Source organism: Paramisgurnus dabryanus, chromosome 6 (assembly GCF_030506205.2).
Source record: "Paramisgurnus dabryanus chromosome 6, PD_genome_1.1, whole genome shotgun sequence".
Classification (NCBI taxonomy): domain Eukaryota; kingdom Metazoa; phylum Chordata; class Actinopteri; order Cypriniformes; family Cobitidae; genus Paramisgurnus; species Paramisgurnus dabryanus.
This window is the reverse complement of record NC_133342.1, coordinates 15,832,267-15,848,182: the sequence shown is the minus strand read 5'-3', so window position 1 is coordinate 15,848,182 and position 15,916 is coordinate 15,832,267. Positions and strand designations below refer to the sequence as shown.

Sequence of the window (15,916 nt, the reverse complement as noted above, 5' to 3'; positions counted from 1 at the left end):
TATGCAGCAAAGCATTTGTGAAGCCACAACACGCACAACCTTGAGGCGGATGGGCTACAGCAGCAACAGTACCACTACAACAGTACCACTCCTCTCCACTACAAATAGGAAAAAGAACTACAATTTGCACAAGCTCACAAAAATTGGGCAGTTGAAGACTGGAAAAATGTTGCCTAGTCTGATGAGTCTCGATTTCTGTTGAAGTCAGAATTTGGCGTAAACAGAATGAGAACATGTATCCTTCATGCCTTGTTACCACTGTGCAGGCTGGTGGTGGTTTAATGGTGTGGGGGATGTTTTCTTGGCACACTGTAGGCCCCTTAGTGCCAATTGGGCATCGTTTAAATGCCACAGCCTACCTGAGCATTGTTTCTGACCATGTCCATCCCTTTATGACCACCATGTACTCATCCTCTGATGGCTACTTCCAGCAGGATAATACACCATGTCACAAGACTCGAATCATTTCAAATTGGTTTCTTGAACATGACAATATGTTCACTTTTGTCGTGGCCCACACAGTCACCAGATCTCAACCCAATAGAGCATCTTTGGGATGTGGTGGAACGGGAGCTTTGTGCCCTGGATGTGCATCCCACAAATCTCCATCAACCGCAAAATGCTATCCCATCAATATGGTCCAACTTTTCTAAAGAATGCTTTCAGCACCTTGTTGAATCAATGCCACGTAGAATTAAGGCAGTTCTAAAGGCGAAAGGTGGTCAAACACAGTACTAGTATGGTGTTCCTAATAATCCTTTAGGTGAGTGTATATCTATAGCAAGTATGCAAAACAGCCTTTTATGTTATGTTAATTTTCAAATAGTTCCCATAATTATCAAGAATAAGGTGGTGGGTAAGAAAGTGTCAGGGTAAGAAATTAATGGGGACTTAAATGCACCATACAGATAAACAGACAGATAAAACAACAAAAATTATTTTTTAATTTTTGTCTTTACAAAAGAACTGTATTAACTCTCTGATATGATCATGGCAGATACATATCTGGGTTCAACATACAACCATCCTGACAACATTGCATTTTAATTTTGTCCACTGTGTGAAAAAAAAACAATCATCAGTTCTATAACATGAACGATTTTAAGATTCAGCAGATACAGTTGAAAAGTGGACTGATAAATAATTTCACCATGTCAAAATAAAAAATATATTTGTTTAAACTATTAATTTGTACTTATGGCAATATCACAGTATTTGTTAAATGCTCAATAAAGCAATGCCAAATAAACATCTTCTGAACTTGAAGTGATTAAATTATTTTTGAAATAAAAGTTATTTTTACTCTTGGCTCTGTAACAGCACTATATACAATAGTGTGGAATGTAATTTTCCTAACCTTCAAAATAACTTCAACCTTTGCACATCTGTTTTGTGCAATTCTACAATTTTATTGTAGATCCATTTTTAACAAGAAACCCAGGATAGAGAGGCTGTGTAAAAGTAGTTTGGACTTTGTGGATGAGGGTCATTGTGTCGGAGACTCTGTAGTAGGCCAGAGTGCCTGCCCTGTGATCCAGAAACACTCCTATTCTAGAGCAACTGATGGACACAGGGAGTTTGGTCCGCTTACCATTGTGCACCAAAAAGTAGCTGGTTGGCAAGCAGAACAAACTCCAGGATTGACCATTTCCTCCAAATACACACTCAACACCATTTCCCTTCCTGCTGATGCTCTTATATGACACTGAAATTGACACACCGGCACTTCCACTCAACTCAACCTCCCAGTAACAGCATCCAGTCACACTCTCTTTACACAACACCTGCTGCAAGGAATCAAATCTGTCTGGATGATCAGGATACGGTTGGTCAGTATCGGTACAAGTTGCTGTTTTGTTCCAATCAGACAGACGGAGGTGTTTATACACCGTGTTTGAATCCAGTGTGAACTGACTGGAATCTAGTAGAGATAAAACAAACGACTGCAGCAGTTAAAAAAAAACTATACATTTTCATATATTAATATTTTGTTGATAGGTTAAGTAGTTAGGTTTGTTTAATATATTAACTGATTTATAATTTTTAAAGGAATGAAATTCATTGGAATTGACTGATCCAATTTTAACTATCAAAATAGACATTTATATTCTTATGTTTTTGTGGATATACAGTAAAAAATGTTTTTAAAATGTCTTACATTTCAAAAACTCCTTCCTGGTCTTGGGTTCCTCAGAAAAATTTCTGATATGTGTAACTAAGGGCATAAAGAGATATAACAAATATAAGCAAGTAACAATATAATAATGACAAATATTTATTTCTTATAGTAACTAAGTCTCTGCTACTTTACCTCTATCACACATCTTTTCTATCTCGTCTCTACAGAAATTCTCCACTTTGTCTTTCAGTTGAGAGACGGATTTTCTCACATCATCAAATGAGAGGAGAGAAAAGTTGCATGATACTTTAGATTCAGGAGCTGCAGAGAGAGACTGAAAACTCTGCAAAAGCAAAGACACAAATATCTTTATTATCTCCAAACTTTCTTCACTGGCCTGAACTACAATCAGACTTAAAGGTCACGTTCTTTCTGATCCCATTTTTAAACTCTATAGTTAGTGTGTAATGTTGCTATAGCAGCATAAATAATACCTGTAAAATGATAAAGCTCAAAGTTCACTGCCAGGCGATATATTTTCTTTAACAGAATTTGCCTTTCAAAGCCTACAGCGAACGGGCGGTTTGGACTACAGCCCTCTACTTCCTGCATTAATGACATCAGTAGAACAGTTTTTTGACTAAACTCCGCCCACAGGAATACGTCAATCGCCAGCTAAGCTAACGGCAAGCTAAGCTGCTATCGAATCACAACACACTAAACAAACGACACAATCAGGAACTCCTTACGTATTTCTGAAGGAGAGACTTCATAGAACAAGGAAGACATCAGCCCGTTTTTAGGACAGTGAAAACAGCGCTATACAGTTAAATAAAATTGTGTGAAAAATATTGCGTTTTTTCATGTGAAACATGGACACATGTTATATTGCGCACTGTAAACACAATCAAAGCTTCAAAAACACAGAAAGAACGGGACCTTTAATTGATCTACAGTAGCATTTTAATGGTGCGTTTACACCAACCGCGATTCAGACGTCAAAATCGCGTCTACCACGCCTAGTTTGCCGCTTGAACAGTTTGAATGCATTCGCGCATGTAGAGTGAAGTAGAACTGACGCGTGTCAGAGGCAAAATCCGCTTCTTGTGGGAGGGGCAAGTGCTATGCGGTTGTCTGTTTGCAAGATGACTGATGTTGATTGTGCATTTATCGAGAGAGTTCCTGGTTTGTATTTGGTAACCTTACTATAGGGGGCAAATAAACGGCGCGGGTCGATAAACTTCACGTGACTCAAAAGTAAAATGTCTATTACAACTTACCAGGTTGCCCGATGTCCTCACTGACACTCTTCCAAGTGAGGTCCTTTTTATTTCTGTCTCTATAGAAATAAGAACTTGTGTTGTATAGCCCCGGGTGACAGCTTCGGACAATATCAAGCATTCATTCAAGTTGAATGAGTGACTCCGGATGGGGCTGCCTCCACAGCAAGCAAGCAGGCTTGATTAACGCGGCGCAAAATTCCGCCAAAGTTCACATTTTTCAACTCGGGCGTCAGCCGGCAATTCGCGTCAAACACAAAATGCACAAAAAGGACCATTGAGGTGGAAACGCGTTTTCCGCGTCGTGCCAAACGCCTTATTCGCGCCTTAAGACCTCCAGACGCACGTCAACGCGTCTTCAGATTGACTTAACATTGAAATCACTCGTGCTTGCCGCTTGTACCGCGGTTGGTGTAAACGCAGCATAAGAGTATCTGTGTTATATAAAATAATTTTGTGTCACTTTTGCATCTTTTTCTTGGTGTTTTTCTGGAGCTTAACAGTAACTAACTAGCACATAATATGCAATAACTGTTAAGAACAGAAGTGGGATTCCAGACTTTGGTTACCTGCAAGAATTGAATGTGGTCATCTATGTATGATAGCTGCTTTAGCTCAGCATCCCGGTTTCTCAGATCAGACATCTCCTGCTCCAGTTGCTTTAAGAGTCCTTCAGCTCGGCTCACTGCAGTCTCTTCCTGATCTCTGATCAGCTGTGTCACCTCCGAGCGAAGTCTCTTAATGGAGTGGATCAGCTCAGTGAAGATCCCCTCACTTTCCTCCACTACTGTCTGTGCAGATCTCTGTTAAGACACACATTTTACTGGTACATCATACAGACTGTGATCCACATCGAGACTTTAAGATTTAAATCACTAAAGTAGAAACCTAACTGTATTTGAAACTGCCAGCCGTCAGCAGATATTTATCTGTTTAAAACTCACCTTATGAGACCTAACAGCCTCTCTCAGATCCTGAATCTCCTCCTCTCTCTCCTGGATGCTCTGTTGAACTTTTCTCTGTGTGTCTCCCAAAAGTGTCTGTAAATTCATAAGCATGGATTTAAAAGTTTTTATTTATATCATATATCTGCGTGTACTGTGTATAATAATTATGCATTTATAAATGCACACAGATGCAAGTATAGGCATTTAAGAAATACTTGAATATATATGAATATATACACATTTTTATATTTATATTATACATAATTATAATTATTTAATAATGCATGCATGTGTGTGTTAATTTAGTACACACACACACACATACACTTGAACTAAAGAATTATTAGGAACACCTGTTTAATTTATCATTATTGCAATTATCTAATCAACCAATCACATGGCAGTTGCTTCAATGCATTGAGGGGTGTGGTCCTGGTCAAGACAATCTCCTGAACTCAAAACTGAATGTCAGAATGGGAAAGAAAGGTGATTTAAGCAATTTTGAGCATGGAAAGCATCGTTAGCAGCGATTTTTGTGTGAGCATATTAGTGAACACCCCTGACCACTCGGTGAGTTTCACGTCTTTGTAAACGAAAGTTTAATGCATTTTAGGAAGGATTGTTCCAGTGCACCTATAGACCCATTGTAGAGGTGGAAGGGGAAAAACAAACACCCGAAAATTCTCGGGGCAGCTGCATATGTTGAAATTTCAGTCAAACCCGTTCTATTTCATCATAAACAATCTGAAAACAGGGCTTTAAAGGCGTTCTAAGCGAATCTGCGAGATGTTAGTTTTTGTTGACATTTGAGTTGTTTTCAAACAGACGGAGCGTAGTTAACTCCTCCCCCTCCCTTCCGTGCTTTCATGAACGCGCCCAACCCCCACCCCCAAATCCTTCTTGTCATTTATTGGCTGGAATACTTTGTTATGGTTTCTGTTTGTAGGTTTGGCCACTGTGTTGTTATTGCAGTTTGTGAAGCCTGGGCTGTCTACAGAGATCGCGTTTTTTTACAGTTTGATCAGCGGACAGGCAGCAAGCAGATGTTTCCTGTGTGTAACAAAAAATGTTTTATGGTCTAAAACGCATCAATTCGCTTAGAGCACCTTTAAGTGTAAAATATCGAACTTGTACTTTACGCTTGTTCTGCTTCCTAAAGAACCCAGCATTATGGAAACAATGGATAAAGTTTGTTTATCCGGGGTAGCAGCGGAGTTGAGCGTGTTTGTTTGTTTAAAGCTGAATTTCGTTGAAATGGGGCGGTCCCAACCATCGCAAGCGGTAAGCAAAACTGCATTAAATGTCTGTGTGTGTTGGCAATTGGTGCGCAAGTGCATATAATGTAAACAAAACGAACATGTAGTAATCCAGAGTGGGAAAATGTTTTGTGTGTGTGTTGCTTGCTCGTGCACGATACACCTCCAGGAGCTCGGTATAGACCCTTTTACTGTTTGTACACAATGATGACGTGGCAGCGTATGCGCGTGCATTTAGGCAACGGAAGTATCGTAAGAATCAACAGTGAAGCAACACAAACAGTAAGTTATTTTAAAAAAATTGACTTTATCAACATTTTCACTACAGCTACCAGATCCGTGTACTATAGTGGAGTGGATAAAAGACGTTAGCAGATGGCCAAAAATAAAGTTGCCAGATACATATATACGTATATTATATTAGTGCAACCAAACGCAACAACGGGACATTTTGATGTTGAGAAACCGTTTTAATAAACTTTCTAAGTTGCTACCACGTTAGAACCAATGGGGAATAACACCACTTCTGTTGCCCAAATGCGCGCGCAGGCTATTTGATCACGTGAGCTGTAAAAGGGTCTATAGCTATCTCTCATTTATAAATTTGATAAAACTAAAGATTTTTGGATATATGAAGGATGTAATACTACTCTATAGGTAGGTACTCAAGATTAACATGAGAAAAGCAAAAAACAGCGTGTGTTATGCGAGCTTTAAATAATGACGTTCTCATGGATGGGGCATGCGCAGTACCCGAGGAGTTGCAAACATGGCGGCGCAGTGACGCGACTTCCTTAAAAAAAAAAACTCTTTTCTGCAAAGTAAAGTTAGATCATGAATCAAAATGTATTGTTTAGTAAAGAAATTGCTATACCTGTTTCTCAGTCCTTTCTGCTGCAGCCGATACACTATCGTGGTTTTTATGGTCGTCCACAACACAGAGCAAACAAATGCACTGCTGGTCAGTACGGCAGAAAACCTCCAACACTCGGTCATGTTGAGGGCAGATCATCCTCAGTCGTCCACTCGCGTCAGTTACCTTGTGCGGTTTACTTGAGTGAAACTCATTGTGCAGTTTTAAGTGAGTTTGACAGTAATATTCACGACAGAATAGACAGAACTTTACAGCTTTGTCTTTCTTCCCAGTACATATGTCACACTGTTTCACATCTTCAGGGCCAGCAGAACAGCTATCAGAAGGACCAGCAATTATTTTACGTTTTGTGCTCTTTACCTCTTCCACAACTTCAGCAAACATCACATTCTTATATAAAACAGGTCTTGGATTAAATGTGTGCCTGCACTGAGGGCAGCTGTAGACTCCCGCCTCATCCTCCTTATTCCAGCAGTCTGTAATACACCCCATACAATAACTATGACCACAGGGAATAGTCACTGCGTCTTTTAGCAATTCCAGACACACGGGACAACTAAATTTGTCTTGAAAGAAACTTGCATGTGCCATTTTACTGCATGTAACGTTACAAAGAGATGGAAATCAACGAATAACAGCAGTCTTCATGTCAATTAACGCTTGCTGTAAGGTCGGTATTGATCGATCTACACCAGCTTCATTAGTCGAGGATCGTGCTGAAACCAAGTAGATATTACCAAGAGGTCAGTGTTACGAAAAGTTATGACGCTCGAAACCGCCGCTCTAGTCAAGGAAGTTCACCTGTCACTTAAATTCTTCTTCTTCTTTTAATGTTCAATGGCGGGTTGGCCAACCAGTTACAAGGTGCATTACCGCCACCTTATGGAAAGAGAGTGTGAAGCGTTAACAGAGGCAAAACATCTATTTTAAATATTATTATTTCAAATATAATTTAAATTCTTCCAGTTAAACAGGATTTTTTAAGTTAGTTAAATGATACATTGTTCATTATTCTATGTCCTGGTGAACAAATTAGATTTTTTAAAAGTAAGGCAGACTTTTTATATACCTTGCAATGCAACATTGAGTGTTCAATTGCCCACAATTGATCCCAGAATGTACACAAACTTGTTTCATTTTCAAAATTATTTAAAGAGTGACCAATCCCTAAGTGAACATGGAGTCTTCTTTCCTATTGTTACAATTTTTGTTAAACTTGGTTTATGTCATCCTTATTTGGGTCATTCTATATAAATGGTGGCTTTCCTGTCCCAGCCCCAACCACCAGGAAAAACATTTAAAATTGTCATATAATGACACAAAATATATGTTTTTTTGTTTTAATTGAAGTGTTTTATTATTAATAAAACATATGTGAGACAGTTATATTGCAAACCATTTTTTATATATATTGTAGAACACAGTCAGTACCGTGAAATTGGCTTGTCCCTCGGGTCAGGTGTCGTGGTTTAGTGACATATTTTAAGTTAAAAATATATTATTCTCCCCTTTAAATAACATAATACAAAGGGAAGTAGTACAGTTATTTAGTAGACTACTTAAAAAACTAAAATATCAACTAAATATTATAAATAATTTACAGGGAATACCTGTCCTCCAATTTCATGTCACTGGTGTTACAATTTATAAAAACCTTCACATTGAAAAAAATCAACATCCTTGCCAACTTCTTCCTGGGTCAAACATTCATTGAAGGCATGGCTGTTTTGAAAAGCACATGGTGAGTGTGCACTCTCTTCTCATCTTTTAGAAATTTGATAAATAATTTGATAATTTCATGCAAGGCCTTAAGATGTGTCACTGGTGTTACTACAGTTTATAGTTAGAGGAAAGGACATTTTATTAAGATAATTTTTCAAATTGCATGATTAAGTGATTTATTTACAATTTAAGAAGTGTGGTTTGAGCTACTGTGACCGCCCTCTTAGATATGCCATTTTGTCTGCAGATTTGTCACTGGTGTTTTCATCACTGGTGTTACTGTTGCTGCTTTCATAAGTAAGCATTTTTAGGATATCATCATTCAATTTTGTTCACTCAACCTCAATTATTTCTAATGTTACAACAAAAAACACAATGGTAGAAATAGAAAAAGTTTCACACAATAGATCTTTACGCATGCCTGTTTAAAGTAAATTATTACTAATCAAGACAATTTCTTAATATTACATTAACTTTTTCTGTCTTTGATTATGTATGCAAATAAAATAGTGGAGGTTAACTATTATCTGACTATAAGTTTTGGTATAAAAAAGAAATCCATTTTTAAAAAGTTGTCTGTTCAAAAAGCCACCATTTTCATAGAATGACCCATTTGTATTTGTATAACATGTGATCGATCAACTGCTTCCTCAAGTTTTTCTTATACCCAGTTTACTACACTGTAAAAAGAAAAATTTTGATCATCTTAAAAAATTACTTTAATTGGTAACACAAAAAGCTGTTTTACCTTATATGTTTAAGTAAAAAACACTTGATATGAAAAAAAAATAGTTGAAATAATACATTTTTGGGTGTTACCAATTGTTGATCCAACTTTTACTTTTTACAGTGCATGTATATAACATGGTAAAACCAGGATTATCTCCATGAAAAATACTTGATAATGCTCAAAGTCAATCAGAGCATATGATAACATTTGTTTGTTTTTCCTCCTAAACCCACTGGAGAGCTAAAAGTTTGGCTATTAATCTGTAGTGAACTCTGATAAATGTGACCCTGTCTGTGAAAATCCCATTTATCATCCTACAAAATGTAAAGAACATTCTGTAAAAATGTTACATAGATATCTTTAAGTAAGGCCATGTTGAAATTAAAGTGAAATCAAACTTAAAATTAGATTATGAGACTTTAGATTCAACAGGTAGGGTCACAAATGTCATTCTTTTCTTTATGCTTAAGCTAAAGCTTGGAAAAATAAGCTAATGTTGTTTAACCAAAAATAGGATCCTTAAACCCTCTATAATTCTGCTGTATATTTGCGACATATATGCCTTTTTAAAATAGTCTTTAAGATTGAGATTGACTCTATATCAGTGCTGTATTCAGCAAGTTCATATTTCTGTAATTCCCACTGTTTGTGCACCTTTATTCGCTGTCCAGTGTCCATCTAAAACTTTTGACACTTCTATTCTGATGTTACTTTCTGTTTTGATTCCATTCACTTACCTCCATTAGCAAAACAATATGGGCCTGCAGTATGTACTGTATTGTAGACTAATTAAAATACATTCATTTCATATTAATAATCCGATTTCTATGGTAGGCTAAAGCGCATATGAACGTCCGAGAGAAACCTGATGCTGGACACCTTCTAAGTCTGGATTTTGTGAGAATCACCCATTTGGTTGGTTACACCATAAAAAAATCCAACTTATGTTTAGTTGAAAAAACTCTTTTATTCTTTTTTTTTAATTTCATAATATAGACAGGAATCAAGTATTCAGCTTATACAATGGTTACCAAAAACATTGCTCTGGTGGTTATTTTAAGACATTTGACAGGTTGGGTGTTTGCAGAAAAATAATTAACACCCATGAAACATTTCTCAACAATCAGAATAAAGCATTCAACAGGTCCGTGGTGTGTGTGTATTTATATATATTTAAATTGAACTAAAGAAAAACACCCTTTCACACTATGTTACATTCAGAAATGGATACGTGCAAAAAGAACCAGAAAAAAATCTAAAGCGCACAACATAATCTGAGTAAATAAGTAAAATAAGTGCTTAGAGAATTTAAACATCAAGGTCAAGCAAATCAGATTTGATGTGTTTGTTTTAATTTCTAAATAATCATTCTTAAAATGCCATGCATTGAAAACAGTCAACCAATCTTACATTACTTGTTTACAGCACTTTGCCATTTTCAGATGTAATTTCTAATCGAACAACCCTAAATATAACAGTATTAGTTTTATGAGTTATTGTGTCAGGTGACACATTTTTACTGTGGATCCTTTATTAACATAAAACCCAGGATAGAGAGGTTGAGTGAATTTAGTTTGGACTCTGTGGATGAGGGTCATTGTGTCAGAGACGCTATAGAAGGACAGAGATCCGGCACTGTGATCCACATACACTCCTATTTTAGAGCAACTGAAGTACACAGAGAGATCGGTCCAGATATTATTGTGCTCAAATGAATACCTGGAGGGTGAGCAGAGTAAACTCCAGGACTGATTATTGCATCCAAACACACTCTCATAACCATTTCCCTTCCTGCTGATGCTCTTATACGAGACTGATACATGAACACCTTCATCCCCACTCCACTCAACCTCCCAGTAACAGCGTCCAGTCACACTCTCTTTACACAACACCTGCTGCCAGTGATCAAATCTGTCTGGATGATCAGGATACTGCTGGTCTGAATCAGTGTAAGTAACCTCTCTGTCTCCATCAGAGAGCCAGAGACATTTATTCATTGTGTATGAATCCAGCGTGAACTGACGGGAATCTGGTAAAGATAAAATACATTGTATTACATTACATTATTAGTATTTTTTTATCTGTACATTATCTGTTATTCAGACATTATCATAAAAGTTTGGCATTGTTTATGTTTAACATACTTTTGCTTAACATATGTAAAATGCACATTTGTACCTGACTGCTCTTCAGACTATTAAAGGCACCTATTATTCCCAAAATGTGTCTGTGAAGTTTCAGCTCAAAATAACTCAGATCATTTGTTATACGTGCCCAAAATGGCCCTATTTGGGTGGAAGCAAAAATGTGCTGTTTTCATATGTGTACACTCTAAAAATGGCTGGGTTATTATTGACCCATAATGGGTTAAATATGACCCAATGCAACCATGGGGTATAATAACCCAGCATTGGGGCAATTTTTAACCCAGCACATGTTCTGTCCAATATTTTTAAAATAAAAATAACCCAGCCATTTTGTAGAGTGTACCTTTAAATGCAAATGATCTATGCTTCTCACTCTCTTGCCGAAAGTCTGTGACAATAGTATCCCACTATTGAGATTTGGTGAAAAGCTTATAAAGGAGCATTTCACCCGTAAAAACATTAATCTTTATTGAAAGTGTGTCATATTTGTAGTCGAAATGTAACTCACATTTCGAATTTGGTGCCTATTTGACCGAAAAAAGGGGTGTTTGTAGTCTCACCCCCTCAACAAAGAAATTGGACTTTCTGCTTTCAATGATGCAAAATGATGATTTTACATCAATGACAGAAGGAAGTGCAACACTGAAAACTGTATTTCTCCTGTCTCAGCGGCAACTGAGGAAAAGAAGCACGACCATTCAAAAACATGACTGGGGTTTTAAAGATACAAAGCTTATGCAAATCGGTGAAGTGTCCCTTTAAAACTCGCTGAGGGTGGACACTATGGTAATGCAGAACTGTCAGTCAGTGGCCATGGGTGGGGCTTTATCAGTGTGATGTCATATTAACAACAGAATCAGAACAGCATGTCTAATGAAACTGCTTTGGTTTAATAGGAATTAAAAAAGGAGTGGTTGGATTTGTTTCATTGTAGAGTGGTTGTGTTCACACACAGTCAACACATTCATTTCCAAACCCTTTGTAAAAGTGGATATTGCATAATAGGTGAGTATTAATTGCAATTAAAAATGAAATGAAACAATATTTTAGTTTACTAAACAGTTTATGGACATATATTGCTGTAAGTGGTCTGATCAGATCATCAGGATTATGAACTTCATTTAACATAAAATGTATTACACTGGAAAAGACAGCACTGAACACTTTACGTAGCGTTTATGCCAGCGGCCGGTGTATGTTTTCATTTGTTTCCAATGGAAGTGCCGCGCTTCTCAAAAACGCCAGCAGCTGGCGGGTTTTGTCCTTGCTGAGCTGTGGCACTCAGCAGTTTTTCCGCGCCCAGCGCTTAGGGGTTGTGCACACCAAAACTTTTAAACGCGACTGAAAATGCCTGGAGGACGCCGAATGCCTGCTATTTTTCAGCTGAGTGCCAGCTTTCTTCAGCTCAGCGCTTTGGTAGCTCTGATACTTCAGCTGTGAGCCGGTTGGTTGCTGTGGTAATGTCCCACCCCTCCTCCACTGTAATTGGACGCCCGTGTGAGAACTGACATTGACGAGCTTTTTACCCAAAGTTGAATATTTATCAACTCTCGGCGCTCAAGCCTGAGTGCGGAAATAACCGTGAGCGCCAGTTTTCAGCATGGAAAAAAACGCTAGCTGCTGGCTTATTTGAAAAACGGTGAGCTTCCATTGGAAACAGTTGAGAATATGCACTGGCCGATGAAGTATAAGCTTTGGTGTGCACGCCCCCTAAAGCCCGATTTATAGTCGTACGTAAGTTCTACGCTGTAGCTATGGCGTAGGCTATCAGTAGCCTGTGCGTAGCTCTGCGTAGCCTGACGTGCACCTCGCAAAAATTTTAACAGTGCGTCAGTTCTACGCGGACCGCAAGCGCTGTGATTGGTCCACCAGAACCCCTCCCATCAGGTAAAAAAAACTGCGTCATAGGTATTCCGTTTGCGACGGTGAAAACAAAGAATGGCCAAGTTGAGGAGTGATTTAACTCAAACTGCAACAAAAGTCGTCGTTTATTTACTTCCATCATCGCTGGTCTTCTCAAATCATACACAAGTTGCTGTTTTTTCTTCATTTGTGGGTTAACTTGCCAAGCTTCTTCTTCTTTGATGGTGGCGCTGCTAATGTGGTTACACGCGTGGATACTGCCTACCAGCGGTCTGCGCCCGTGTTTGCACGTCTACGCGGACGACGCCGCAAAAGTATAAATGAAAACCGTCGTGGAACCTACGCAGGCCCTGTCCCAAATGGCGCACTTCATGTGGATTTTCGTTCTCGCTTAGTCTACGAGTCCGTAGGGTGTCCCATCTGTCATTTTTATGCTTTGAAGTGTGCTCATCAGCGCCTCCTTTGCCCCCTTGATGCAGCAGGCTTCGCGCACTTTGCCAACCCAGAAGTCCTTGCGAGAGGGCAATCAGACCAATCAGACGACGGAAGGGAGGAGTTCACACTGACGGTCAACCTCTCTACCTATTTCCGGTGTGATGCTCGAGTCTGTTCCAAAATACGACTCCGGTGCACCCACGTGGACTCACATCAAGGGTCCCTAAAGTCTGGACTACGTGATGTCATCAAAGTGTGGACTCTGAGGAGGACCACAAGTCCAGAGTGTGCCATTTGGGACAGGGCGGCAGTCGCGGCTTCGCCGTAGGACCTTGGCTACGCACAACTATAACTAGCTCTTAAGAGTTGAAAAATATTAAACTTTGGATGGCCGAGTGAAAAGTGACATTGACAAGCTGAGTTTTTTTACCACATTGGAGGAAAGGTGGGACAAATATCAAAACAACCAACCGGCGCATCGTTCAACGACTGATAAACAAAGCAAAGTATCATAGCAACCAAACCGCTCATCTGAAAAAAGCCTACTTTTCAGCTGCGTTTAAATGCTTTGGTGTGCCCTTAGCTCCTTTTTTGTTTTTAAAGGAATTGAAGAATTAACCTAGATGGATTAAAACGCAGAATAAGACCAAAAGAAACCTTTAGTTTCCACAACAATTACAAATGATATTATTTAAACATCTCTATTAGTAAGTGTGAATACTTTAGCATCTGAACTATTTTTTCCCTTTTTATATTATTCATATCATTTTAAATGTTTTCAAAGTGTCTTACATTGCAAAAACTCCAGCCTGGTCTTGGGTTCACCAGAATTAATCGTGATAGATTTCACTAAGGACATAAACAGACATAATTAGTGTAATTCTCAAATTATAAAAAAGGGAATATAATCTTTTTTTTTTAGAGTGAATGAGTATCTTCTTCTTTACCTCTATCAGAAATCTTTTCTATCTCGTCTCTACAAAAATCCTTCACTTTGTCATTCAGTTGAGAAATAGATTTTCTCACATCATCAAAAGAGAGAAGAGAACAAATGTTGTGTGAGACTTTAGATTCAGGAGCTGCAGAGAGAGACTGAAAACTCTACAGAAGAAAACATACAAAGATCTTCATTAAGGTTTTTAGTCTTGCCTCAGCACTTTTAACCAGATGTTTCAAGCGTCACTTACATAATATGCATAAAAAGAGACAAAATCTGTCTGAGGCAGAGGAGGGATTATACAATTCTGTTACCTGCAGGAAATGGATGTGATTGTCTGTTTGTGAAAGCTGCTCCAGCTCAGTGTCTCTTCTCCTCAGATCAGACATCTCCTGCTCCAGTTGCTTTAAGAGTCCTTCAGCTCGACTCACTGCAGTCTTTTCCTGATCTCTGATCAGCTGTGTCACCTCAGAGCGACGTCTCTCAATGGAGCGGATCAGCTCAGTGAAGATCTTCTCACTGTCCTCCACTGCTGTCTGTGCAGATCTCTGTTAGGAGACACATTACATTCAGCTCTTACTGATACATCACACAACGTGTGATCCACTGAAAGATCTTCATCACTGGAGGAGAAACCTATCTGAATCTCAAACTGCTCTTCCAGGTGTCAGCAGATGTTCATCTGTTTAAAACTCACCTTATGAGACCTCACAGTCTCTCTCAGATCCTGAATCTCTTTCTCTCTTTCCTGGATTCTCTGCTGAACTTTTCTCTGTGTTGCTCCTAAAATTCTCTGTAGGAAAACACAGCGGTGAACCTTTATCTGAGTGACTATATCTCATTTAACTTGCTTATACAAATATACGCAGCGGATATCAAAACATACCTGTTTCTCAGTCCTCTCTGCTGCAGCTCCTACAGTTTCATGATTTTTATGTTCGTCCATCACACATAGATAACAAATGCATTGCTGGTCAGTTTTGCAGTAGATTTCCAGATGTTTTCTATGTTTTGCGCAGATCATCTCATGGAGACGTCCAGTTGGATCCATCAGATCGTGCTTTTTAACCTGAAAGAATTTTTCATGTTGATCAAGATGATTTTGACAGTAAGAGTTCAGACACTCCAGACAGGATTTGACAGCTTTGTATTTTCTCCCGGTGCAGATGTCACACTCCACATCTCCAGGTCCAGCATAACAGTGATCAGGAGGAGAGGTCTGGAGTTTTTTCTTCTCCAGTTCCTCCACCGCTTCAGCAAACATCACATTCTTATATAAAGCAGGTCTTGGAGTGAATGTGTGTCTGCATTGAGGACATCTGTAGACTCCCGTCTGATCCTCGTGATTCCAGTAGTCTGTAATACAGCTCATACAGTAACTGTGTCCACATGGAATGGTCACTGGATTTTTCAGTAGATCCAAACACACCGAACAGCTGAACTTGTCTTGAGAAAAACTGTCTTCTGCCATTTTGGTGTATGCACACACAGACGGAGCGAGACAAACAAGTCGCCAATAGAGTCGTTTAAGAAAATTGCTAATTATTTCCCCATTCTTGGCTTGAGAGATGTGTGTACAAAACAGGTTTTACTGTGAGGTGTGACT

At 38.7% G+C, this 15,916-nt stretch overlaps 2 protein-coding genes across 2 annotated transcripts; both read right to left on the bottom strand.

Annotated features, from left to right (window-relative positions):
- Positions 1–959: 959 nt before the first annotated feature.
- On the bottom strand, positions 960–7,278 carry LOC135747312 (tripartite motif-containing protein 16-like). The gene is made up of 6 exons (XM_065265934.2): positions 6,477–7,278; positions 4,344–4,439; positions 3,969–4,202; positions 2,312–2,462; positions 2,159–2,215; positions 960–1,921 (listed from the first exon to the last, which is right to left on the bottom strand). Exons 1-6 carry the CDS (start codon positions 7,065–7,067, stop codon positions 1,401–1,403), a joined length of 1,650 nt encoding a protein of 549 aa, XP_065122006.1. The 5' UTR covers positions 7,068–7,278; the 3' UTR covers positions 960–1,400.
- Positions 7,279–9,933: 2,655 nt separating this feature from the next.
- Positions 9,934–15,900, bottom strand: LOC135749399 (tripartite motif-containing protein 16-like). Its single transcript, XM_065267990.1, has 6 exons — positions 15,197–15,900; positions 15,008–15,103; positions 14,625–14,858; positions 14,321–14,474; positions 14,166–14,222; positions 9,934–10,957 (listed from the first exon to the last, which is right to left on the bottom strand). The coding sequence occupies exons 1-6, from the start codon at positions 15,779–15,781 to the stop codon at positions 10,422–10,424; spliced, it is 1,662 nt and encodes a 553-aa protein (XP_065124062.1). The 5' UTR covers positions 15,782–15,900; the 3' UTR covers positions 9,934–10,421.
- Positions 15,901–15,916: the final 16 nt, after the last annotated feature.